The sequence below is a fragment of the Siphateles boraxobius genome, unplaced genomic scaffold, assembly GCF_051911475.1.
Source record: "Siphateles boraxobius isolate OS27281-9 unplaced genomic scaffold, OSU_SipBor_1 100, whole genome shotgun sequence".
Classification (NCBI taxonomy): Eukaryota; Metazoa; Chordata; class Actinopteri; order Cypriniformes; family Leuciscidae; genus Siphateles; species Siphateles boraxobius.
Window position 1 is genome coordinate 2,820,035 of NW_027508701.1, and position 26,340 is coordinate 2,846,374.

The window sequence follows — 26,340 nt, forward strand, 5'->3', positions numbered from 1 at the left end:
ATATTGGATAGCAGATTGAACAGGACTTTTATTTTGACCTTAAGATATGACATCATAAAGCTGCGCCGTGCTCCTGCAACTGTTATTAGACTGAAGAAAGGTTTGTGGTTTTAAGCATTTAAAGTGTTTAGATCGATACACATGAGGTATGTGGCCATGTATTATTAAACATATATTTGTAATACGGTTTATGTAACAATATTGCGTGTTTGTATGAGTAAAGCGTATTCAAATGTGAGTAGGCTAACGTTAACAGAAAAGTTGCACGTCTCATTTCGCGCACTCGTGTAGCAGTAGTAAACACAATTTCGGGTTTTGGACAGTGGTGATGGAGAAGTGGAGTCAATTGATTCTAATGCCTTGCCAAATTTTCTTTCTGTTAATTATTCTTATCTTAAACATGTCAAATTGTTCAATTTTCTTTTAGAAACAAATTCTGTTATATTATTTTCATGTTATCACTGTGAAGCTGCTTTGATACAATCTGTATTGTAAAAAGCGCTATATAAATAAAGGTGACTTGACTTGACTTGTTCAAAAACACAGGAAAACTCCTGGAGAAACATCTGAGATCCACGTGACACTATTATAAAGATGGCGTTTATTAAAGAGGAGAGTGAAGACATAAAGATTGAAGAAGTGTTCAGCGTGAAACATGAAGAAACTGAGGAACAAACAGGTTAGTTTCATTCAATCCTTATTAAAATGATCTACAGAAATGAATGATATTTTTGAAGAATATAACGTGAGTGTCCAAATTTTATTTGACATGGAGCGGGTCTTCTCATGTGGACAGACATGTTTGTTGAGATCACCTGACCAGACAAATGGAAATAAAGTGCTTCCGCATGAACTTTAGAGGACCTGTACACTTGCAGTATGGACTAGATAGATTATTTATATGGATTATAAATCTCTGTTGATCCAAAGAAATGAAATCATATACATCTGGGATGGTATAAGTGAGTAAATGATGAGAGAACATTAATTTTGGATGAAATATCCCTTTAACTATTACCAAAGACCCATCAAGTACCTTTCACTAAACCAAAGATTGAAACCAAAAACAGTAATATTAATGATAATGTTAACATTTTATGAAAGTTGGCCATTATAATAATAATACACTTAAAACAATCAAGTTTGTTGGTGAAAAAAGATTTATATTGCCAAATCATGAGTAGTTACAATTATTATTTTGATGACATCCATATTATTTTAAGTCCTAAACAAGTCAGTCGTTTCATTTGACACGAGATCAGTTAGTAAATGACAACCAGCCCACAATCCAAATGTTTCTAAATTTTTCTTCATATTCTTCAGGCACACTGTAAAAAAAATAACTTGTAAATTAACGGTTAAATACTGGCAGCAGGGTTTCCAGCTTTGTACTGTAATCCTGCAGTTTCATTACTGTATTCTAAGTTGCATATTCTTTAACTTTAATATTTATATCTGTACTTGTTCAATATCTGTATCTGTGCAAATAAACTGGTATTGTAATATTTAATTTAGAAGGTTTTCCCAAGAAAAAAAGTTCAACAGGGTATTTCTTTTATAGCTCACAATTTATTGACACAGTTTAGAGACAAATAATCTAAATGCTTAAACAAAACAGTAAATCATTACTGAACCAATAGAATAATCTTTTTGTGTTTCCCTAAAAACAGTCTTTAAGAAATAGTAAAGAATGTGAAAACTAGGACTGCAGCTCTGTATCGGGGGCTGTATCGATTCTTTTTGTAATCGATTAATCTAGCACTTAATCGATCGATTAATCGAGTAATCAGATTTTTTTTTTTTCTGTGTTTGTGTTTTATTAACAGAATAGTTATATTAAACTTGTGTATATTTCAGTTAAAGCTGTTATAAGTTATATACTATAAGTTATATAGTATGCAAGTTATAAAGCTATCTCATATGTGAATTTTCCTTTAAGATGTTATAATATAACCACTCTAAGCATCTAAGCATATTTGTGTATTCTGGTAGATTAACGCTGAAGAAGAGCTGTAACGTGACTTGTTGTTGAACACGCAGTAAAAGCAATCAAAATCCCTGCGCCGCGCGTGTAGTGCGCGTCATAGGAATTTAACGAGGCTTCGAGGCAGAGTTTTTGCCTCGAGGAATTTTTGCAATCGAGTAACTCGAGGAATCGTTTCAGCCCTAGTGAAAACCTTTGAAGTTTATTTTAGTTTAATAAAAGTCAATAGAAGGCAAAACCTGAATTTGGTACAGGAACAGGCCAAGAATGTGCTTGGTATTTTTTGTGCATTCTGTAAAGAATGTGAAAACTTTTCAAGGTGATTTTATTTGAATAAGAACATACCCTGGGGTCAACATAAAAAAAGGGCCAGGGCCAGTAGATCAGAGTTTTGCTGGCCCCTTCTATATATTTACTGGCCCTGAAAGAAATATAAGGAAAAGCACTTTTCCATTAAACTGTATTTATTGTATACATTAGGATTCATTTTTCTTGTCCCTGCACAATGACAGTAAACTAATTATTACATTACATGAGTGATGAGTAACGTTACATAGGCCTATTTTCACTTCAAAATGGTGAAATTAGACAAAAGTATATTAGTTTGCCTGATTATTTTTGTCATTCGTTTAACATTTATGACCTAAAAAAACTGTCAATGAGGAAAGAAACAAGAACAAAACAATGTTGATATTGAAGGATATGGAAACAAATATAGTGAATGTAATGTAGGCTTTTTGCAATATATTATGTGCAAAAAGGTGGTTATAATCACATTACATTCTAACATTACAATTTTAAAAACAAAAATAATGCTTTTGTTTTTAAAAAGACTAAAGGCTAAACTAAAAATGAAAATAAAAACAAAAGTACAAACTATTATATTAGCCTGCATTTGATTACCCCATTATAATGGTCACTTTCATAAAAATATACTTGTAGGTTTAAAATTCCACATATGGCACATTTATTGTGTCCAACAACAAATATTTTAGCAATATGTATATTTTAGTCAGAATTATTGCGCTGCTCCTCTATTGTGCTCGTCTGTTAGGCGCACGTGCTTGCGGCGGCGCTCATTAACGGAAGCTTGAATATTAGCGGAGATTCACTTGCAGAAGCTCGTCCTCTCCTGATAGTGAAATGGACATATTTGTTTGACTTTCTAACAGTGACTGGCCGATCGACATACTCTTTTACTGGCCCCGGGCCATTGCTTATGTCGAGCCCTGATACCAGAATCTTCAAATTGATGCAGGTGTAGTCTGAAAGATAAAAAAAAGTAAGAATTATGAACAATTTAGATTAACGTTAAGCAGAGAGTAAATGGGGAGAAATTTTGAGTTTAAAAAAGAGATGGCAGGCTCTTTTATAACCAGCAGCATGGTACAATAATGCCTGTCACAAAAAAAGGGGCTTACTGCGCATAACTCTGGGTTATTGTTCTTTCTAAAACCTATTTTAACAAAGGTAAACCAGTCTCCTGGATTACCCTTAAATACCTTAAAAGTAGTAGTTGTGTAGGCGGTGTAGAGTGAAAGATTTCATTTAAAAATATCTTAATTAAAGTTCTGACGATGAACAAGTCTTGCGTGTTTGGAAAGACACACACACACCTTAGTAATAGCCTACATTGTAAAGCACATCTGAAATTAAAATGAAATAAGTTTTTCGTAGCGTATTGTAAAAATGTTTACATGTTCTACAAAAAAGCTGGTATAATAATTTTAATGGGAAGCAGGAAAAGAAATGGGCGTATATGTGCAAATCAACTTACCTAGATGAAATCCCATTCGAAATCAGCAAGATCTTTCAGTAGAGAGGCAATTCTTGGAGACCTTGCCTCTGCAGGTCTTTGAGCCTCTTTCTGGATTTGAGAAGACTTAATTGTAAAGGGATAGTTCACCCACAATTTTGATTCTGTCATAATTTACTGCTGAACACAAAGGAATATATTTGGAAGAATGTTTGTAACCCAAAAGTTCTGGGTCACCATTGAATTCCATAGTAAGAAAAAAATACAACAGTGTGAAGCATTCAGCAGAGCAAAGAAATTTATACAGGTTTGGAACCACACGAGGGTAAGTAAACGATGAAAGAATTTTTATTTTTGGGTGAACATTTCTTTAACAACTGTTTTTTTTAAATTGTATCTCCCCCATTTATCAATGTTTCTTTTTAACATCGTAATAAGACACTAACCCAGCAAAATGAGACAAACTTGCAGGTAGATTAAGTTTCCTCTCAACATCAGCTGCAGATGCAGAAACCTGTAGAGGACACACAATACACAAGTCAGAATACATAATATCACTTAAGCCGTGTTACCACGTGCAGGAACTTTCCCCAGGAACCAGGAACTTTGGGGTAGTACTTGGTGTGTTTACACTGCAGGAACTTTCCCCAGGAACTAGGAACTTTGGGGTAGTACTTGGTGTGTTTACACTGCAGGAACTTTCCCCACGAACCAGGAACTTTGGGGTAGTACTTGGTGTGTTTACACTGCAGGAACTTTCCCCACAAACCAGGAACTTTGGGGTAGTACTTGGTGTGTTTACACTGCAGGAACTTTCCCCACGAACCAGGAACTTTGGGGTAGTACTTGGTGGGTTTACACTGCAGGAACTTTCCCCAGGAACTAGGAACTTTGGGGTAGTACTTGGTGTGTTTACACTGCAGGAACTTTCCCCACGAACCAGGAACTTTGGGGTAGTACTTGGTGTGTTTACACTGCAGGAACTTTCCCCCGGAACTAGGAACTTTGGGGCAGTACTTGGTGTGTTTACACTGCAGGAACTTTCCCCAGGAACTAGGAACTTTGGGGTAGTACTTGGTGTGTTTACACTGCAGGAACTTTCCCCAGGAACTAGGAACTTTGGGGTAGTACTTGGTGTGTTTACACTGCAGGAACTTTCCCCAGGAACCAGGAACTTTGGGGTAGTACTTGGTGTGTTTACACTGCAGGAACTTTCCCCAGGAACTAGGAACTTTGGGGTAGTACTTGGTGTGTTTACACTGCAGGAACTTTCCCCACGAACCAGGAACTTAGGGGTAGTACTTGTTGTGTTTACACTGCAGGAACTTTCCCCAGGAACCAGGAACTTTGGGGGTAGTACTTGGTGTGTTTACACTGCAGGAACTTTCCCCAGGAACTAGGAACTTTGGGGCAGTACTTGGTGTGTTTACACTGCAGGAACTTTCCCCAGGAACTAGGAACTTTGGGGTAGTAGTTGGTGTGTTTACACTGCAGAAACTTTCCCCAGGAACCAGGAACTTTGGGGTAGTACTTGGTGTGTTTACACTGCAGGAACTTTCCCCAGGAACCAGGAACTTTGGGGTAGTACTTGGTGTGTTTACACTGCAGGAACTTTCCCCAGGAACTAGGAACTTTGGGGTAGTACTTGGTGTGTTTACACTGCAGGAACTTTCCCCAGGAACTAGGAACTTTGGGGTAGTACTTGGTGTGTTTACACTGCAGGAACTTTCCCCAGGAACCAGGGACTTTGGGGTAGTACTTGGTGTGTTTACACTGCAGGAACTTTCCCCAGGAACTAGGAACTTTGGGGTAGTACTTGGTGTGTTTACACTGCAGGAACTTTCCCCACGAACCAGGCACTTTGGGGTAGTACTTGGTGTGTTTACACTGCAGGAACTTTCCCCAGGAACCAGGGACTTTGGGGTAGTACTTAGTGTGTTTACACTGCAGGAACTTTCCCCAGGAACCAGGGACTTTGAGGTAGTAATTGGTGTGTTTACACTGCAGGAACTTTCCCCAGGAACCAGGGACTTTGGGGTAGTACTTGGTGTGTTTACACTGCAGGAACCAGGGTCTAAATGAAGTTCTGGGTAACTATTTCCCCCTTCGAAAGTCCTTGCTCACAAGGTAGTACTTTATCAAAGTTCAGGAACTTTCAGGGGTGGGACCTGAGTGCTGAACATGCTGATTGGTCGAGTTCATGCCATGCTGCATTTTGATTGGTTGACTCCATGCAGCATTTTATTCAACCACCATATGTTGCGGTGTGTGCAGTAACAGTCGTCTGCTATTCGAATCAACAATGGAGTTTAACAAATACGACCGATGGACCAAAGACGAGGTTCAGGCTTTATTAAGCTAAAATTCAGAGGATGAAATCCAGTGTGAACTGTAAAGTTGCGCGCAGTCCTACGTCACCGGACTGTTTGCCTATTCTTCATGGTACTTTAGACTGCAGTGGAAACGCGGCAAGCAACAGGTCTTAAAGTTCCTGGGACAGATTGTTCCGGGTAATTTAGGTGGAAACGCAGCTTTAGTAAAGAAGAAAAAGAAATGCTCACATCTACATGCAACACCAGTCCATCTTCATGTTCCTGAAAATGGGACATTAGAAGCGTTTGTAGAAATCATTCTTTGATTTTTTTCTTGAAGTACTCGATAGCCTTTCCCTATTCTTTCATGGACATGTCAAAAGCATTCAGAGCATCAATGTCAGTGAGCAACTTGAAGTGGGCACAGATAGACTGCTGGTGGAAGAGGTATGGCCATTGCCTCCTAATGTCTTGAACTGAAGGTGCTGATATGGAATTAAATTGCTGACGCAAAACAGAATGTAGTCTCCATAAGAGTTGTTACTTCTGCTACACTGCCAGTTCCCTCATGGCAGTAAATGTCCTGTAGTCGTTGAAGTTTAGACTCGTGTAGAGTATGACCCGGTCGGTTTTGGGGAATTTGTATAAAATAATTCATAATTATTCATACAGGTTTGGACCAGATCAACTTTACATTTAATTTAATCTCCCGAGTGGGGATGATAATATGTTAACCTGAATCTGCATTCATGTGTATCTCGACAACTAACAATAAACTGGTTATAGTTAATTGCATAGATCACGTTTTACAGGCAGGTAAAATTTAGCTCAACTGTAAATCAATATTCAATCACAACGGATTATAATTAAATATTAATGTGTCAATTAGGTCTATCTGGTTTCCTGTGAATTGATTTGATCTTGTGATTTGCTTGTCCAGCAAGCTCATCACGCGAACATTATCAATTCTCATACAGGAATAATTTCGGAGACAGGAATGATAATTTCTGGCCAGGAATTTAGCCTTCCTGTTTTACACAATAGCCTAGTTAATTTTAGTTAACTTATTACAGCTTGTAGCTAGATCGGACACTTTAGTGACTTGGACATGAGCAAAAGAGGTGAATCAATCACTGAATATAATTTAATAAAGGCAGAACTACGGATACAGTTACTAACGTTACATGGGATATATGTACATACAGACACATAATGAACGAAACACTGACAGATTGAAAGTGAAAGAAACATGTGAGTGAGAGAGAGAGAGAAGCTTGGAGAGAAGCTTGGAGATCCGTACGGATCGCAGCTTGGTAAATTCACCCACACAGTAAACCTTTCAAGAGACAACACGGAAAACACAATCTGTAATGCTCTAAAAGCTCGATAAGATCGATACTTGCACAGAACCCTGGTGTGGCTGCTTCGAAGGCCTGTGGATGCGTGTTTGCGTCTGTCTCGTCACGTGGTCTGCGGAGGCTGTCCCTGGCGCGTGCTTCAAACGAAGGTTTGAAGGTCTGACGTGAATTACCGAAGAAACAATTCAGGCTAAGTTAAATTACCCGTTAATTTAAGTCGAAAGGAAAAACAAACTTAAACAAACAAAGGAAAAAGATTCCCGAAGGGGAATCACACGAGGAGTTACATCTTGCGAGGTAAGAGGGTAAGAGATTAAGAGCGAGAGGGGGAGCTCGGCGCGTCTCTTTAAAGACATTTCGGTTCACGCCCCTTCTGGTGTGAAGGCACCAATCAGCTGGGAGAAAAGTGCCCGCGGAAGATTTCTCTTTGTCTTGTCAGAATGCGTGTCTAATTAAATTATGACCTGCGTTAGGAATCGGCCTTTTCTACTGCAGAGATGTGTTATACACATAATCATACCTTTTACACTGTGTTCATACATATATCTGGCTGAGTCAAGTCCAGGGCATTTTTACGATATCAAACACGACATATAAACATTATAGGTAAACAGTTACATAAAAAATGCATAATTTCCAAGCATTTGTAGTTATTTTAGAACTACGATACTATCACAGGTAACCATAGGACCTGGGTAACAGACACACATACAAGTATATAAAAATATATCCCAGTAAAGTCTTTATATGATGAAGTTAAAGGTTTGTGTATGTGTGTGCGTCTCCTTGAGGGAATGTTCTGAATGAGTGATAGCCTGTAAGTCAGGTCCCAAACATTACCCATGAGAGTCTACAAGGATGCACAAACCAAACACATAAAGGAAAATCATGAAATGAATGTTAGATGCATGAAATGAATGTTAGATGCATGGATCACATGGTTATACATATATATATATATATATATATATATATATATATATATTTATTTATAGGATTAAAAGTGTTTCATTTCTCCTTCTCCAAGAAACAAGTCCATGCAGATTCTTTTGGGTCGTAAACCTGTAAGCGGACACCAAACAACTCCCAGTGTTAGCTTGGTTTAGGGGAATGTTCGTGTGTGTGTGTTTACATTCAGGCGTTTTGGGTCTGAAGGCTTTGGGACTTTAGTAAGGATGCATTTAGTTACTCAGATTCACCCTTCGCCCAGTCCTTACACTCGATTGTCTCTGCTGTCTCTTCAGGTGGATAGTCCTCTTTTGCATCCCGAGTTTGGCCTTGATCTATGACGGACAAAGCTGCTCTCACGATTAAAATGTTCAACTCGTGTCTTCTCTTGAATTAGAAGTGATGTATATCCTCCTATTAACGAGCCATTTGGAAATGTGTCTCCAAAAGTGTTAGGGTACTCCCTTAAAATACTTTTGACAGATTGTAAGACACTGGGCACGTGTTGAGCAAAGTTCAAACTTGCTCATCTCGTCAATTAGCACTCTAACCATTTGGCTCCTTTCTGCAGGTTTAGGTATTTTTCCTGTAGAGATTGTTGTATGGATCTCAGGAGGCATGTTGTCCCAAGGGACTTGAAAAGTTTCAGCCCACATCTTGGAAATGTTGGGCATTTGTGTAGAGGTCAGTCTTGGCCTGGAAGTCTCTGAGTTGGATGCAAGGAAGACAGGCTGTGTGTTGCGGTTGATGGAGAAGATGAAGGACACACTGATAGTACTTCTAAATTCAGAGTGATCACTGTTTCTGAAAGGATATAAAATATCACAGCACAGAGAAAAAGTAGTAAAGAGATTAAAATAAGTTATTTCTGATTAGCTTTAAAATATGCTGAAAGTACAACAGGAAATGTATACATGACAAATTCCATTAAAAGATTTCAAGGGCTTAAAATATGGACAATAATTTAGTTGATGTATTGTGTTGGAAATGTTGTACACTAAAATAGATCTTTTAGGTTCTAGATCTAAAATAGGTTTACAATCACAGTGCTTTTTTAGATGCATTGAAAAAGACTTGTCACATTGCTGAAAAGGAAATTAAACACTTCTCCCCCCAGGAGTTTCACACCTGACTTGACAAGTCAATATGACATGTTAATTCAAATGAGGTAAATGGCATAGATTTGAGTTTAGATTTCCCCTCTTTGTGTCGATAGCAGTGAGTTTAGAAAGCTGAAAACTTTTTTTCTGTTAATCTCTTATTACAAGCAGGCAATGCACAATTAAACCTAACATTCGTGACATGAATGTGAATGAACGTGTCTCACAAATGCAGGTAAAGTACTGCATGTGTGTGCACAAAGTTTGCAAGTAAACATTTTACACTATGGAAGAAGTTAAAACACATGTGTTTTAACTTTGAGGAACGAGTTTAAATCTAAGTGAATCTCCTGTTATATCGACGACTTAATGTACGTAGTTGTAGCAAATTTATAGTTAATTATGCTGTTAAAATGATTGTGCTCATATACTGTACAAAGCTAACATAATAAAATAATTTGGATTACCCCGAGATGCTTTAGACAAGACTTGACATTTATTCAGTGCAGATAACTTCCAATGAGACAGACGTGTGCAATTCACTCGTGCTAAAGAACCTGTTCCACCATCCCCCACCGAGTAAAAAAAAACATACTGCCATAAGGCGGCAAATTCAAAAACCCAATGTTACTTAATAAAATAATCCAACGAACGCACCTATTTTACATTGCCCTCTGTATTGGGGTAACTTTTTTGGACTGCATTTATATAGCTCTTCAACAGGCCCAATGGCCACCAAAGTGCTTTACATATTTCCTCACATTCACCTATTCACGCACTCATTCATACACCGACGGCGGTGTCAGCCATGCAAGGCGCCATCCAGCTCGTCGGGAGCAGCTGGGGTTAGGTGTCTTACAATTTTTACAATGAAAGAACTAAATATGCAACCAGCATACACACACACACACACACACACACACACACACACACACTTAACTTTTAGGAACAATACATTTAGCTACACTAACGGTCTTAAAGCGCACAATTAAATTAGATTAATTGAGATAAATTAGATTTAACGTTTTTTTTATATTTAAAAAATAAGTATTTTAGATTCACTGGTGGTCTGCTACCTGTAAATGATATTCAACTTCACACTTAAAGGGATAGTTCACTCAAAAATGATAATTCTGTCAGTAATTACTCTCCCTGATGTTGTTCAACCCCGTAAGACCTTCGTTCATCTTCGGAACACAAATTAAGATATTTCTGATTAAATCTGAGAGCTGGATCACTCCTCCATAGGCCTGTATTTTTATTTTATTGTATTTACCTATGCTTATAAATTAATTATTTTCAATGCAGATTCACTCCCCTACAAAATCACCCCAATTATTGATTAATTATTTTCAAATAGAGCTGTTCAAATCATCTGGTGCAATCGTTTTTATATCGCAATATATATATATATATATATATATATATATATATATATTGCAGAAAAACAAAATATCGCAATGTAACTTTTTTCTAATATAGTGCAGCCTTACTTCAGATATGCACTGTACACCATGATGGTTTTGAATTGCTTGAAATATGATTGGTACACTAAAAGTGCAACACACTAAAAGTACACTAAAGTGCAACATGTGCAGCACAAATCTGTCATATAGGCTTCATAACATTATAATGAGAACACGACTTTAAAAGGATGTTGTGAATTCTTTGTTCGAAGAATTGAATGTTTAGCATTAATTATCACGTTGCAGGCTCCTGATTCTAGCCCAGAGCCTGGTCAATATATATCAGGTTGAGCATATTGTTCCAGATGAATATGCAGCTCCCTAAAACTGGTTGGAAGATCAATGCACTCTCACAAGGCCTCCCTGTTAGATCAGCCCTAGAGCTGGAGGCGCTCCCCTTATTAGGGTCCCCTTTTTAGAGGGCCCAGCCTCCACAATGCTTTAAAGTACTGTGTAGATCCAGAATTGAGTAGAGTTACTCTCCTAATTTTGCAGGGGTTTAGAAAGCGCTATGCTGAGTTCTGCTCTCCAGGATGCCTGTCTTGATGATCTGGTCTGCGAGTGACTACTGCCACTATTGCAGTTCTCCCTATAATGTGCCTCCACTGGTGAGGCAGATAATGTGAGAGACTCTGTTTAGGAAACAGACAGGTTGTTGGCAAGATAGCTCAGTAAATTAGACCAGGTCAGCCTCTGATTATGTGGGGTTGACTTTGTCTCCCTCAGAGAATGTCTGGACGGGACTCCTTTCGGACCCCCTGGCCATATACCCTTAAAGGAACAATTTCCATGGAAGCTGTTGGTTCCAAGCCTTTGATCGGCCGTGGTTGGCCTTCATTGTTTCGGAGGCCTCTTTGAGGCTTATAGCTTGGGCAATGGCCGTAGAGAATACTGTCACTGACAGTTCTCAGGGAACATAGGTTACAGTCGTTACCTGAGACATTTTTGATTCAGAAATGATTCACCAGCAGCCATATCGACAAAATTGACATTTTGGCATAGATGTGTGTGTTATTGTTCGTTCAAGCGCGAAACAGAACTGACCAGCAAAAAATTTTAGCGCCCTGTCTGTGCGCTCGATACTGGTACGAGTCTTTTTGTGCGTCGTGAGTGTGTGTGTCAGGACATTCACAGACAGCGGGATAGCTACTCAACTTTCACTGAGGTATTTTTAGTGTGTGCAAGCGACGTTCCTGGACGTGGCTGTGCGTATTGACACAGGCAGGCTCTCTGTATCCTGCTTTTCTGTGGTGATGACGGCGTGCGGATATGTCCCCTCTGTCCACATAGGAAATTATGCCCGTGCACAGTAGCGATAACGTTAAGCACACCGGAATAAAATATAATATTCAGAAGTAAACAGTGTAGCTGACTTACAGATTCAGTTAATATCCACAAATGAATAACCGCGATGATTCAGGAACCAGGCTACACAGTGAACTCTGAGAAAACACTACTTAAGTGAAAGCAAGAAAGCAACGGAGTGCTTGCCCTCTCTGTGTCTGGTCCTGTGCTGTGCTCTCTCAGTGTGCGATATTTTTTGCATTTCTAATCCAAACAACGTCAAACTTGGCACTGCACTTAATCGTGCCCGTAGCAAGACACCTGTCAAGTTTGAAATCTATCGGACTGACAAAAGGTACAAAAGATATGCGAATAAAAGACACACGTACAGACAGACGTTCCTGTAATTATAGATAGATATCTTTTTTCACACATTAAATGTTGGACTCGTCGGAGTCGGGCTTTAATAACAGCACAAACTGTGTGTATTTCCCATTCTTTGCGAGTGGCACTTTCCTTTACACTATTGGAGATGCAGAGAACTTGGTGAAAAGTGCTGTCTGTCATTACATTCGCAAAGTTTACCTGGCGCTCAAGCAGTTTTTAGGGGTTTTGGAAGATTTTGGTTTTGGAAGGGTTTTTGTCGACATGGCTGCTGATGAATCATTTCTGAATCAAAAATGTCTCAGGTAACGACTGTAACCTATGTTCCCTGAGAACGCAGGTAGGCTACATTATAATTTATAATGAATATCGTGCCATCATGACCATGCCAATAAGTATGACTTTAACTATGTCCCTCAGGCTTCCCTAATGTGATTGGTGCCATAGACTAGGGGTGGTATGATCCGCCTTTTTTGCCTCCGATACCTGGGATTCAGTATTGGCCGATACCGATCCGATCCAATACTAAAATAATAATTAAAAAAACAGTGCCAAGTTACCTAATAAACTGTATCTGTATGCCTCACTGTGGGGAAGAGACTGTGATTATTCTTTTGTTAAAGGCATCAAAGCTTGACTTAAACATTATTTTCCTTACATTGTAAAACAATACAGACAAAATATATTCTATATAATTAAAAGACATCTATTTTAAAATTTTAAGCGCAACTTTTTAATGAAGCAGCAACATATGATAGATTGGACAGAACAACTAAGGCTATCAATAAACTGCCACTGCGCAAAAGTATTGTTATATGAAAGGCTCCAATTCAGAGCGGCACGAAACACTTATGCGCATCCCGTGCACAGAACGATGCGCTCGAAGCAACATGGAGTCACGGCGCGCAGCGCTTCGCATTGAAAAGTTCAAAGCACAAAAGTAAGATGTACATATATTTCTTTATTTATTCATTAGTTTGAGCCTTTAAACAGTTTTAAATTTCAGTTAATGTGCGCGTGAAGAGCAATTATATCGCTCTCTACTCCAGTGTTGTGATCACTGATCAGTTGTGTTGTGATCAGAGGCTGCGTTTACACTTGGCATTAACATGCGACATGTATCCGGATGTTGTCCACATACACATTGAAAAGACAAGTGTAAACGCACATCTGGTCGGAATGTTATCCGATCAGCGTGTCCAGATTCGGAGGTGGTCGAGGACGCATTGTGATCAGATCTCAGTGTAATGTAAACGCAATCCAGCCATCGTGTCTGCATTCACAGGTGGACGTCATATAAATCCCCGCCCAGTCTCCCCGCGTGACTGTCAGAAAATAATGGCCAGACGCAGTTTAGACAAGAAATGAAACTTATTTTAACCTTACAATAAACGTCAATCTTTAAAACAGTTTATTTAGACTTACATGATACTACTGTCATTTTTCAATTTAATTTTGCAACATTATCTGAACGAGGCGATCGCCTGTATATAATCAGTTATGCCTTTGAAGAGCTGCACGCTGCTTTGCCAGAGGAATAATCGGAATCTGATTTTTTTTTTTATGTTTTAAATGTTGAATTTTTTTATTGTTTCAGCATGTTTATCAATCTCACGCTATAAGCTTAAACCCAGATGATCGATGTGACTTGAACATGATCAACCCAGTTATTTTTGTATGATCAACTCTGGAAGTATTCCTTCGTTCAAAAAAATTTATTTGATCTAATTACTGGAGATTGAAAGTAAAGTGAGTGAGTGAAAGCATTTGGGACATTGTTTAATTTGTATCATCTTTACTCTTAATCTGGTGTCGTGCCACAGACCTAATTTATGCAGGAAACAGAAATCCGATCGGTTATGCAGATACAGAGGCTACTTAATGTGAACAAATGTAAACGCACAATGTCCTGATTGGGTAATGATCCGATCTGCTTGATCGGATCACGGTGATCGCATGTTAATGCCAAGTGTAAACGCAGCCTAACAGACACCCGGTAGAAAGTAGCATGTGAAACTCCAGCACGTTAAAGTCCTTTTATGCAAACCATAGACCTTTATCTACAGATCTACAGTATAATAGAAACTCTATGGGGCTGTTTACACCTGGCCACTTCATGCGTTTTCTGTGATCTGACAGCTATCTGATCGTGAAAAGACCAGGTGTAAATGCCCTCCGAAACGCATTCGAGACGGTTGTTCTGCTCTGCTCAGAGAAAAACTGTGCCTTGTCTGACAAGCTACCATTTGATCTCAGATGTATTTAGTGATGTACGAAGAACGTACCCCTGGCTTCTTGCAGCTTTGTTACTGCTCAGTCGGACAGAACAAGAAGTCTCCTGCTGTGTTTCATCTTGTTTTGCACAATTGAATGAGCTGGAGTTTTGGAAATTGCATTTGTTCTTGTTTTGCCTCCAGTGCCTTGCATGTAGGGGTGCTGTGGTTGAAGTGCCTGACAAGCTGCCCAGCTGTAATCATAACCCGATGCACAAATGCATTAAAACTGTCATTAACCACCAGCTGCAGTATATGTGCAAAACTGGCTACTGAGTCCAATTGCACCCATCCGGGAGAGTTTGCTGCCACAATGTTTGTGAATTATCGTAAGCGCATGCAGACACTTTCCCAGTAAGTCATCAATTAGTTTAGCTGTGAGGTTGTCAGCTATGTGTAGCCATTTAAACTGGTATGAACTCTTATTTGTCTTTTTTCACTTTAGACCTGATGCCACTGAAAGAGGAGAGTCAAGAATTGAATAATATGCAAGATGAACATCATGATTTCAAGACTGAAGAGAAATCAATCATGAAACTTCACACTGGAGAAAAGCCTTATACTTGCTCTCATTGTGGACAGAGTTTTGCACATAAAAGCACCCTTAATTCCCACATAAGAGTTCACACTGGAGAGAAACCGTTTATTGGAATAAAAAAAACGTTCACATGTGATCAGTGTGGAAGGAGTTTCAGTCGTAAAGGAACCCTTAATCGTCACATGAGGATTCACACTGGAGAAAAGCCTTATACTTGCTCTCATTGTGGACAGAGTTTTACACATAAAAGCACCCTTAATTCCCACATAAGAATTCACACTGGAGAGAAACCGTTTATTGGAATAAAAAAAATGTTCACATGTGATCAGTGTGGAAAGAGTTTCAGTTGTAAAAGTCACCTCAAATCTCACATGAGAATTCACACTGAAGAAAAGCCTTATACTTGCTCTCATTGTGGACAGAGATTTGCAAATAATGGCACCCTTAATTCCCACATGAGAATTCACACTGGAGAGAAACCGTTTATTGGAATAAAAAAAACTTTCACATGTGATCAGTGTGGAAAGAGTTTCAGTTGTAAAAGTAGCCTCAACCGTCACATGAGAATTCACACTGGAGAAAAGCCTTATACTTGCTCTCATTGTGGACAGAGTTTTACACATAAAAGCACCTTTAATTCCCACATAAGAGTTCACACTGGAGAGAAACCGTTTATTGGAATAAAAAAAACGTTCACATGTGATCAGTGTGGAAAGAGTTTCAGTCGTAAAAGTAGCCTCAACCGTCACATGAGACTTCACACTGGAGAAAAGCCTTATACTTGCTCTCATTGTGGACAGAGTTTTACACATAAAATCACCCTTAATTCCCACATAAGAATTCACACTGGAGAGAAACCGTTTATTGGAAGAAAAAAAACGTTCACATGTCATCACTGTGGAAAGAGTTTCAGTAATAAAAGTAGCCTCAACACTCACGTGAGAATTCACACAGGAGAAAAGCCTTATAATTGCTCTCAGTGTGGAAAGAGTTTCAGTTGTAAAAGTCACCTCAAAACTCACATGAGAATTCACACTGGAGAAAAGCCTTATACTTGCTCTCATTGTGGACAGAGATTTGCACATAAAAGCACCCTTAATTACCACATGAGAATTCACACTGGAGAGAAACCGTTTATTGGAATAAAAAAAACGTTCACATGTGATCAGTGTGGAAGGAGTTTCAGTCGTAAAGGAACCCTTAGTCGCCACATGAGGATTCACACGGGAGAAAAGCCTTATACTTGCTCTCATTGTGGACAGAGATTTACAAATAAAGGCACCCTTAATTACCACATGAGAATACACACTGGAGAATAGCCTTAAATTTGCTCTCATTGTGGACAGAGATTTACACACAGTAGCACCGTTAATTCCCACATAAGAATTCACACTGGAGAGTAACCGTTTATTGGAATAAAAAAAAAGTTCACGTGACCAGTGTAGAAAGAGTTTCACACGTAAAGGAACCCTTAATTGCCACATGAGGATTCACTCAGGAGAGAAATGTTTCATCTGTAAACTGTGTGGCAAGAGTTTTTCAAAAAAAGGAAATCTTAAGGCTCACACAAGTGCTTGCACAGGAGAGAAGCGGTTCACGTGTTGAAAATGCTATCTTGCTGTGAAATGCCACAATGTAACTGAATGATTATACATACAATTACAAAATTAAATGAAATAAGAACATTACACCACATTTTTTCCTTAATTTTTCGTGACAGAATGAATTGGTAATGTCTTCAAGCTGGACTTGAACATGGCTACTGTTGGGGCTCATCTTGTGACATCTGTAAGTTTGTTAGAGCTGCAGCTGCCTCACCACTTATCCTGCCTCACCGCTAATTGCGTGACAGGGACTACTTTGAGATAGTATTTTCCCATTGCAAAATGTGTCCGGAGAGCAGAGAGATGAGATAAATGCCATGTTTTCTCGAATCTTGTGAAAGGGATGCAGAAGCTTGTTCTTCATGTGATTCAACTTTATCCCACTTTATAACACTGTATCCCATCGTGGGACCAAGAACACTATTGTCAAGATTACACTCTCCTGACACTCCCAGCTATGCGTCACTCACACTAACCAGAGTTCTCAAGCTCACCAATTCCGCTTTATCCCTTCATCACGGACACTATATCACCCCAGCACAGACACACAGTCTGGTCTCTCAATTGTATTACCCTGTAAAACTGTACGAGTAAGACAAAAGAAAGACTCTTCATGACCAATTTGAAACTTCCAGGGTATTTATCTAGATGTTCATGTTCATTAAGATCCTAGGAGTTGCCTGGCGACAGATCCAAAATGTCAATGTAATGAACACCAAGCCACTTCATTATGATGTGATGTGACTTGACATGAAGGCCAAGTATGGTAGCCCATGCTCGGAATTTGTTCTCTGCCTTTAAACCATGCAAGTTAGTCCGAACACATTAGGAGTAGGGAGTAGTGAACACACACACACACACCCGGCGCACTCAGCCATTTGCTGTCCATGAGTGCCCCAATTATCACTCTTGCCTTGTGACATGGTGGTCCATCATGCTGGAAAATGCAAGGATGATCATCAAATTGCTCCTGGGCAGAATCGACCCTTCGAAGGGAGTTTTATTTACAGGCAATCTGACCAATAATGATCCGCCGAATCCGCCAATTTTGTCCAACAAAGCAGGAGAGTTAGTAGATTAACGTTGGAGAATTTGAACTTAAAAAACGGAGTGTACTGACATCTTTCCGCGGTTAAAACAACGTTCCTTCTGATGTTCATTCATGTTTATTTGATGCTATAAATTAACTAGAAGGAAGAGATGATTGGTTCACCAAATTTTAATTTGGTTGAATTAAAATTCTGTTTCATATCAAAAGTAACCTGTCCTGTCCTGTCTGTCAGCGTGTTGTCAGTGTCCTCTCTGCTCCACGATGTATTTTGAATATGTATTTTGAAGAAAAGCATTCGCCTTTTCTTCACCAGACAATTGATTTTCCAAATGTCCCATACAGTTGAGGGGCTTCATCAATGAAAATAATCAGTTTCCCCTCTTCATTTGTATCTATGGTTTCTAATTAACAAGTCACCACCTGTTCATCATTTGAGTTCAATCACCCTGTATATTTAAGTTCCTAAGTTTTATTCAGTTGTGGTCTGTTATTGTTGGTGTAGAGTAGACACTCTGTTACGTCACATGCTTGCCTTTGGATTACCTAAGTTTGTTTTATTAAATAACTTGTTTGTAGAAAGCTGGTGGACCTTTTTTAATCATCTTCACCTGAACTAACTGTGACAGTATACTTGATATAATATGAAAAATAAACCTATGCATTGGCATAGAAAACGAATAAAAAATTTCACACAAATCCGTTGTACTTTGAAGACATAAAACATTCATTTAATTTATTTTAATCATATGGAATTAAACAAACTTTTTGTCAAACAACAAAAACACAATGAGCTTTACTGTTAAAATTAAAACAACATTTTTTTTGATAATGCCTTAAAAAAAGTTTTGATGCTAATTTATTTTAATTAGTATTAATATTACATTGGAATGTATCTAAATTCTACTTTACAACAGTAATGTAACAGCCGCCCCACGACCAGAACAATGGTGGGGGGAAGCACTGTGTATCCGAACCGTGGTACGCAGAAATCATCTCTCTGCTTGCAGTGCGTCAATTCGAACCCGTCTTTCGAACCCGGGTGTGCACCAAAAGTGCTAGTGTGAAAGCGCTCTTAGAGAGGCTGGTCCACATAGAGTGTCATTCCATCTTTGCATTTGTGGAGATACCACAAATCCCCAGCTCTCCCTAGCTCTTCCAAAAAGAGCCACCTTCTGAAACTTTCCTGCATTCCAGGCAGGATTAATTTACGAAGGGCCATAAAAGATAAGCTGGCAACATTACGCAGAGCTGAGCGCCTACGGAAACGCTACAAAAAGAAGGAACGTGCGAGGGCTAATTTCTATAAAGACCCATTCAAATTCGTAAAGAAGTTATTCACCAGGGAGAAGAATGGCATTTTAAAAGCATCTAGGGTTGAGCTAGAGAGATATTTGGAGGAAACGCATACAGATGAAAAAAGGCATGAGCTTATGTCAATTCCATCAGACATACCACCTATCAACCCACCAGAATACCAAATGGAGGTCTGTGCACCTAAGTGGAAAGAGATAGAGCAGACTGTGAGAAAGGCAAGGGCTTCATCATCTCCAGGGCCTAATGGAGTTCCGTACAGAGTGTAAAAGAGTGCTTCAGGAGTTCTGCGAATTCTGTGGAAATTGATAAAAGTGGCATGGGAAAAACAGGTTGTACCTAGAGCATGGCGCCGAGCAGGTGGAGTCTTTATACCTAAAGAAAAAGATGCTACAAGCATCAGTCAGTTTTGTCCTATTTCACTATTAAACGTTGAAGGTAAGATTTTCTTCAGCATTATTGCCCAGAGATTGTCCACCTACATATTAAAGAATGGCTTCATTGACACTTCAGTTCAAAAAGCGGGCATTCCAGGGTTCTCAGGATACTTAAAACACATCAATGTTATCTGGAAACGAATTCAGTCAGCTACAAAGGAGAGGAAGGAGCTCCATGTGACATTCCTGGATTTGGCTAATGCATATGGTTCAGTGCCACATGATCTTCTTTGGGCAGCATTTGATTTTTTCAGAGTACCAATGTCAATAACAAATTTAGTGAAAGCCTATTTTGGAGATTTGCAATTTAGTTTCTCAACTCCAGAATTCAGCACTACATGGCAATGCTTAGAGGTTGGAATAATGGCAGGATGCACCATTTCTCCACTGGCTTTTACCATGGCAATGGAAGTAATCATTAGGGCATCAAGATGGGTAGTAGGAGGAGAGCGCTTGGCTTCTGGGATGCGACTACCACCAATCAGAGCATACATGGATGACATGACAACCATGACTACAACAGTAGCCTGCACTAATTGGTTATTGGGGAAGTTAACAGATAATATTGAATGGGCACGAATGCAATTTAAGCCCTCTAAATCAAGGAGCATCTCTATAGTTAAAGGAAAAGTAGTAGATAAAACATTCTTCATTAATGGTGAGGCAATACCAACAGTTTCTGAGAACCCAGTGAAGAGTCTTGGGAGATGGTACGATGGGGATCTAAAGGACACAGTTCGAGTGGGAGAAGTTAGACGACAAGCAGTGGAAGGGTTGAAGAGCATAAACAGCTGTTCTCTACCAGGCAAACTAAAACTCTGGTGCTTTCAGTTTGGTCTACTGCCGAGGTTGCTGTGGCCGCTGACTGTGTACGAGGTGTCTTTGACAACAGTGGATAAGCTGGAAGCGTTAATAAGTTCATACATTAGGAAATGGTTGGGAGTTCCACGCTGCCTCAGCAGAGCGGGACTTTATAGTAAAGGAATATTGCAGCTGCCAGTCTCTGCTTTAACCGAGGAGTTTAAATGTGCCAAGGTCAGACTGGAAATGACCTTAGTAGAGTCACGCGACAAATGTGTAAGGGAGGCAGCCCCTGTGTTAAAAACTGGTAGAAAGTGGTCAGCAAAGAAAGCTGTAGTAGAGGCAAAGGCTGACCTTCAAATTGGGGATATCGTGGGACAGGTACAGCATGGAAGAGGGGATTTTGGGCTCAGTTTAGCTCCTCCTAAATGGCACAAGGCAGGCCCAGCTCAAAGGAGGAAGCTGGTAGTCAATGAGGTGCGAAAGCAGGAGGAGAGGATGAGGTGTATAAAGGCCATTTCCCAGGCCAAGCAGGGAGAGTGGATGAGATGGGAGAGTGTGGAACAACGCAAGTTGGGCTGGCAAGACCTTTGGTCAATGGAAGAGAGTAGGATAAGTTTCCTTATTAGGTCAACATATTATGTTCTCCCATCACCGCAGAACCTAAACCTCTGGGTAGGAGAGGATCCCTCGTGTCTTTTGTGTTCATTACCTGCAACATTAAGGCACATTTTGACAGGATGTACGGTGGCTCTTAGCCAAGGTCGGTTTACTTGGCGCCATGACCAAGTACTGCGATGTTTGGCTTTAGCATTGGAAGGCAAGCGTAGTATGACCAATAAGTTGCCGCCTGTTCTAGCAAAACATTACACGCAGAAGACAATATTCCTCCGCCCAGGCGAGCAACCACCAAGAAAAGGTGTTAACACCAGTTCTCGCCCAGGACAACTGGAAGCTGCTAGGGACTGGAAGATGCTGGCTGATCTTGATCAACGGCTTATTTTTCCACCTGAGATTGCCACCTCTAACCTACGACCAGATATTGTTTTGTGGTCTGGATCAGCATGAATTGTTCAACTGATAGAGTTAACAGTGCCATGGGAGGATGCAGTAGATGAGGCATATGAGAGGAAGAAACTGCGGTATGCTTATCTGGCCACTGAAGCAGAACAGCGAGGATGGAGAGTCCAGGTTTATCCAGTAGAAGTGGGTTGTCGAGCTTTTGTGGCACACTCTACAACCTGGTTCCTCATAGACGTCGGATTCAGTGGCCAAGAGTTGCGTCGCACAGTAAAGAACTTATCTGAGGCAGCAGAAAGGAGCAGCAACTGGCTGTGGTTGAGACGGAAAGATTCCAGCTGGCTGTGTACAGGCCGCCACGCTACGGTTTCGTAGAATTGAAGAGTATGTTAGTTTATTTGTATAGGTTGTATAGTATTTACAGTCATTACGTTCCTGTGTATATTGCGTGAATGACGGGTGGTTGGGCAGATATTGTGTTTTTTTGCGGTAGGTGGTATGCCAAACGGAACCGTTGCCACTGAAACTGCATATTAACGCACCAGTGGGGCTCGACAGCCTTAGTCAAACGGGTTGGCGCGTATGGTTGGGTTGCGGAGAGATTTTGAGATTGTGGTTAGGTCTCAGCAGCAGGAGGGATGTAGAGGTCAGTAAGCTGGGCTGAGTTGAGTGGGGGACGGAGGGGGGTGACTCTGGGACGCCAGAGTCACTGTCGTGCCCTCTTGAGGGGTCGTGGGCTAGTCGACGAAACACTGAGGACGGAAGGTGCCCACTTGAAGACCCTAGAGATGTCCCCTACTCGGCTCAATCCAGACGGTTGTCGTGCTGGTCCACTAGGGAGACCACACTGTAGTTGCAGATGTCGTGTGTGCTGACGCACCAAGTACACTGCAGCCGTTAACGCCGGACAAAAGGGGAGTCACACCACCATATGGAAAGAAGCGTAAATGGATGGAGAAGCATAGTTTACTGTAGAGCTTAGTGCTTAGTGTTGCTTATCTTGGCGAAAGCCGAGTACAAATCAGCATGAAGTTTTAACATCTACTCTCGTGTAATGGAAATCATGTCCACTGGACAAAAAAATTCAGGACAGACACATCCAGCATATTTGAGAAGAAAACCATGGGACAACGGTTGGATTTTTGTTTACTGGTGTAAGCAGTAACCATCTTGAATAAGACTCACAGAATAAGACATAATATTTAAACTGTTTCAACTGACTAAAGTATTTTCATTTAGCCAGTGCTTTTATCTAAAGTGACTTACTAATTAAAAATGATAAGCAATTTGTCATAGGAAAATGAGTAAATAATACAAAAAAATACAAAGTAACAAAATACCTGGTCAAGCCGGTCAACTCCACCGTTGTTCTTGTTGTAATACAAGATTATATTTGGCTTCTTGTCTTCTCATGTGCTTGCTGTGGCATCCTGGTGAATTGTGCTCATCAAGAGCAAATTTTTGTTTTGTTATTTTGGGCAGTAAGACCTAGGAGTTTCTCTCTGCACCTTATTGTCACCAATGCAGATGGGAGCTCTGGCTTGTTTTTTTCTCACCGTTCCAAACACGGTCAGTTTTCTCTTGAGAAGATCTAGCACGAAAAACCTCGCTGTGTCCGCATTCAACAAGATGGTTGTGGTCTCATTGTGGGGATTCACTCCTGCCAGCAGGAGCAGACCAATGAATCTCGTTTGTCCAGGGGTCATTTTGATCACGCGTTCGGCAGGTGCTCCCCTTGTGACCGAGGAGGTGTAGCTGCAGTCCCCATAATTTATAACAAAAATTGATTAGTAAGTGACTTCAGCAGGATCCTCTTCATCAGAGGATAATGCAGAGTTTGAACAGGACTATGAGGTCACTGATGGGGTAGACTCTGTTTCAGAGATTGAAGGATTCCTCTGAATCCCAGTCTGGCAGGTCTCCTTCATCCTCGCTGGATTCAAGTAAAATATCCTGGGTCTCTGTAGCACTAAACATCTTTGCCATTGTGCCGCTACAGAATCAACTGAAACAGTTACTTGGTTGTAAAAGCCTGACTCACTGTGGGCTGTGGAAACTTACGTGACAGCGCCCTTCACTAGCGGAGCTTGTACCTCGGCTCAGAGGACATGAGCGTTGACTTCCATGACTGAAGTGTGAATCATACCCTTGAAGCGGGGGGCCTGTGAGTGAACTGAAGCAAGTAATCCCGTTTAATTATTTCTAAAACCCAATGCGACATGGCAGGAATGGCTTCCCAAGCCTGGCTCCAGGTGGCGAGGGGTTGAAGAGTTGCAGGTGAAGAGGAATGCTTTTTTGAGGGTGTTTGTTTTTTATTTTGATTGTTATAACCAGGGGTGAAAATTTCATTAAAATGTTGGTGGGGGACGATAAACATAACAATTCTCAAGAGCAATTTTTGAAGGGGAAACCAATAATACAGGCAAAATTGTACTTGCAAGGATACGTGTACACTGAGGAAAGCCTTACTACTATTATTAGTGTAGCATGGAGACCGTTCCATTATCCTTCTTCTCAAAGTTTCTTTCTAGTTTAATGAAAAAGCTGACTAAATTGACCCAAAAATTTCTTCAAAACCATACATTTTTTTGTAAATAAGTTGATTGTGTAAACAAATTATTTACAAAAAAAGTATGGTTTTGAAGAATTTTTTGGTCAATTTAGTTAGCTTTTTCATTAATCAAGTCACCAAAATACAATGTAATTTTTTTGACATACCTTTAGAACAACCGAATCAAGCCCAGTGTATAGTGTATATTGTGTGTATAGATATATAATGTAGAAAAAGTGATTCTTCAATTTTATGCAACTGAGATGACGGGAACCATGTTTTTATTTACTACGGAAAAGTCGATTGGGGTCATAGACCCCAAAGATGAATGAGGGTTAAAGTAGCATTTAGATGTTTTTACACAGACATAAATAATATTATGACGTTTTAAAAATAAAATGTTAAATATTTATATTTGAAATGATTTAAAACATTAAAAGATACTTTAAATGTGAAATTAAAACCGCCAGTAGGAGGCAGTAAGTCACTGTTAATGAGTGAGTCATTGAGATTCATTCAACTGATTGTTCAAAAAGCTGATTCATTCAGTAAGGAAACACCTCGGTGTGTTTCTTCTGAATGCTGTGGCTTAGTTTTCAACTATTTTTGATGGTAATATGGTGTCTAAAATGTACATCACTAATATTAACTTCTTGTTTATTAAACTTGTATAAAATTTAAAATCACATTTGTTATCATGCTGATATCTGGAGAAAAACTGCACTCTTCGTGTGATATTAGATTAGATTAACTATATTAAATTATATAAACCGACTAAATCACAGTGAAAGCGTTAAAATCTAAATGTGCACCCGGACTAGTCTAATCTACAAGACTGACGTTACATCACGTAGTGTATGCGTAAACTCTATGGGTGTGTGTGTGGGAATATACTGTATTAAACAAGCTAGGTAAACGCAGACTGTATTAAACAAGGGTAAGTTAACGTTAAACGTTATAATCGCTAACATAGCAGACTACATCAGTGACAAAAGTACATTGGTACACTGTACACAATCATATATTTGTTTTTTGACATGATTTATTAATGACACAGCATCATCTATATTAAAGAGAAAATAATCACTTCATCCGATGTTTAAAGTGAATAAAACATTGACTTACTGGTGTTCCACAACTACTCAAAAACTTAGTTCATCTCTCCCGCCACCGGAATGTGTGTGTGTGTCGGTGGTGAGGTAAAAGGGGCGGAGGCAGTGGACCAAAGCACTGTGAGGCAAGGGGGGGGGACGACTCAAAATGTTTAAAACGTTTTTTTGTTGTTGCCCCTTTTAAATTTGTATTATTTTATTTCTTAAACAATTATTTTAAGAATATATCATTATTTTATTTACAACACACATATTTTAATGATATTTTAGGGGGGACAACCCTCAGATAGGGGGGGCCCTGACCCCCCCGCGATTTCCGCCTATGGTTATAACAGTAGAAGGGAGTGAGGGCACATTCTACTGGTGGGGCAGACTCAGTATTTACAACAAACACAGCCTCATCAAAGTGAGCACATGGTCGCTTTAGGGGTGGTCTGGCCTCGTGGGAGGCTGCCTCCTTTTTGAGCCTGAAACATCAGGGATCTTTGGGGTCCAGCACACCAGGGTGAAGTAGATGGTGGTACCGTCCATGGAGGAGTGGCTGGTGGAAAGGCACTCAAGGACCACCAATCTGGCCATGGCACGACCAATCACTTGGGCCATATACTCAGTGGCACACAGGGCGAGGTCGGTCATGCAGCGCAGCTCGTTGAAAGACACCAGGGGCCCGTTCTTCGTACGTTGCTTAAAACATCCGAGATCAAACGAGACATCCAAGATAATATCATCGTGCTCATCATGATCCGGCTAATTAGGTTCTTCGAACACTCCTGCCGATAGAATTGATCAGCAACGCTGCTATTGGCTGCTCACCGTGGCCAAAGAGCGCGCTCAGTTTTTCGCCGTAGCAGAGCAAGAAATAGTCCAAGTTTATGCTGAATTTTAATGTTTCATTAAAACGGCAGGGAACACCTCAATGTCTGCAAAAGCCAGGAGAGAGGGCTGGCAAAAAGTAGCAGGCAAATTTAATGTGTTTGTGGCGGCCATGTTTTTATAACTTATTACAGTATATATTTTTGTATTTAAATAATTTCATAATTACTTTGTCCA

General features: G+C 39.9%; 1 protein-coding gene across 3 annotated transcripts; it reads left to right on the forward strand.

Annotated features, from left to right (window-relative positions):
* The first annotated feature begins 13 nt into the window (after positions 1–13).
* Positions 14–18,637, forward strand: LOC143746710 (uncharacterized). Of its 3 annotated transcripts, none has more exons than XM_077238721.1 (3): positions 14–100; positions 547–679; positions 15,311–18,637. In XM_077238721.1, the coding sequence occupies exons 2-3, from the start codon at positions 595–597 to the stop codon at positions 16,720–16,722; spliced, it is 1,497 nt and encodes a 498-aa protein (XP_077094836.1). In that variant the 5' UTR covers positions 14–100; positions 547–594; the 3' UTR covers positions 16,723–18,637. The 3 variants fall into 3 exon arrangements, with proteins under 3 accessions (XP_077094836.1, XP_077094826.1, XP_077094846.1); XM_077238711.1 differs by having other exon boundaries at positions 21–146; XM_077238731.1 differs by lacking the exons at positions 14–100; positions 547–679 and adding an exon at positions 15,013–15,219.
* Positions 18,638–26,340: the final 7,703 nt, after the last annotated feature.

Coding starts and splice junctions, on each gene's coding strand:
- LOC143746710 (XM_077238721.1), top strand. CDS start 595: ATGGCGTTTATTAAAGAGGAGAGTGAAGACATAAAGATTGAAGAAGTG. Junction 680..15,310: donor AGAAACTGAGGAACAAACAG/GTTAGTTTCATT, acceptor TTTTCACTTTAG/ACCTGATGCCACTGAAAGAG.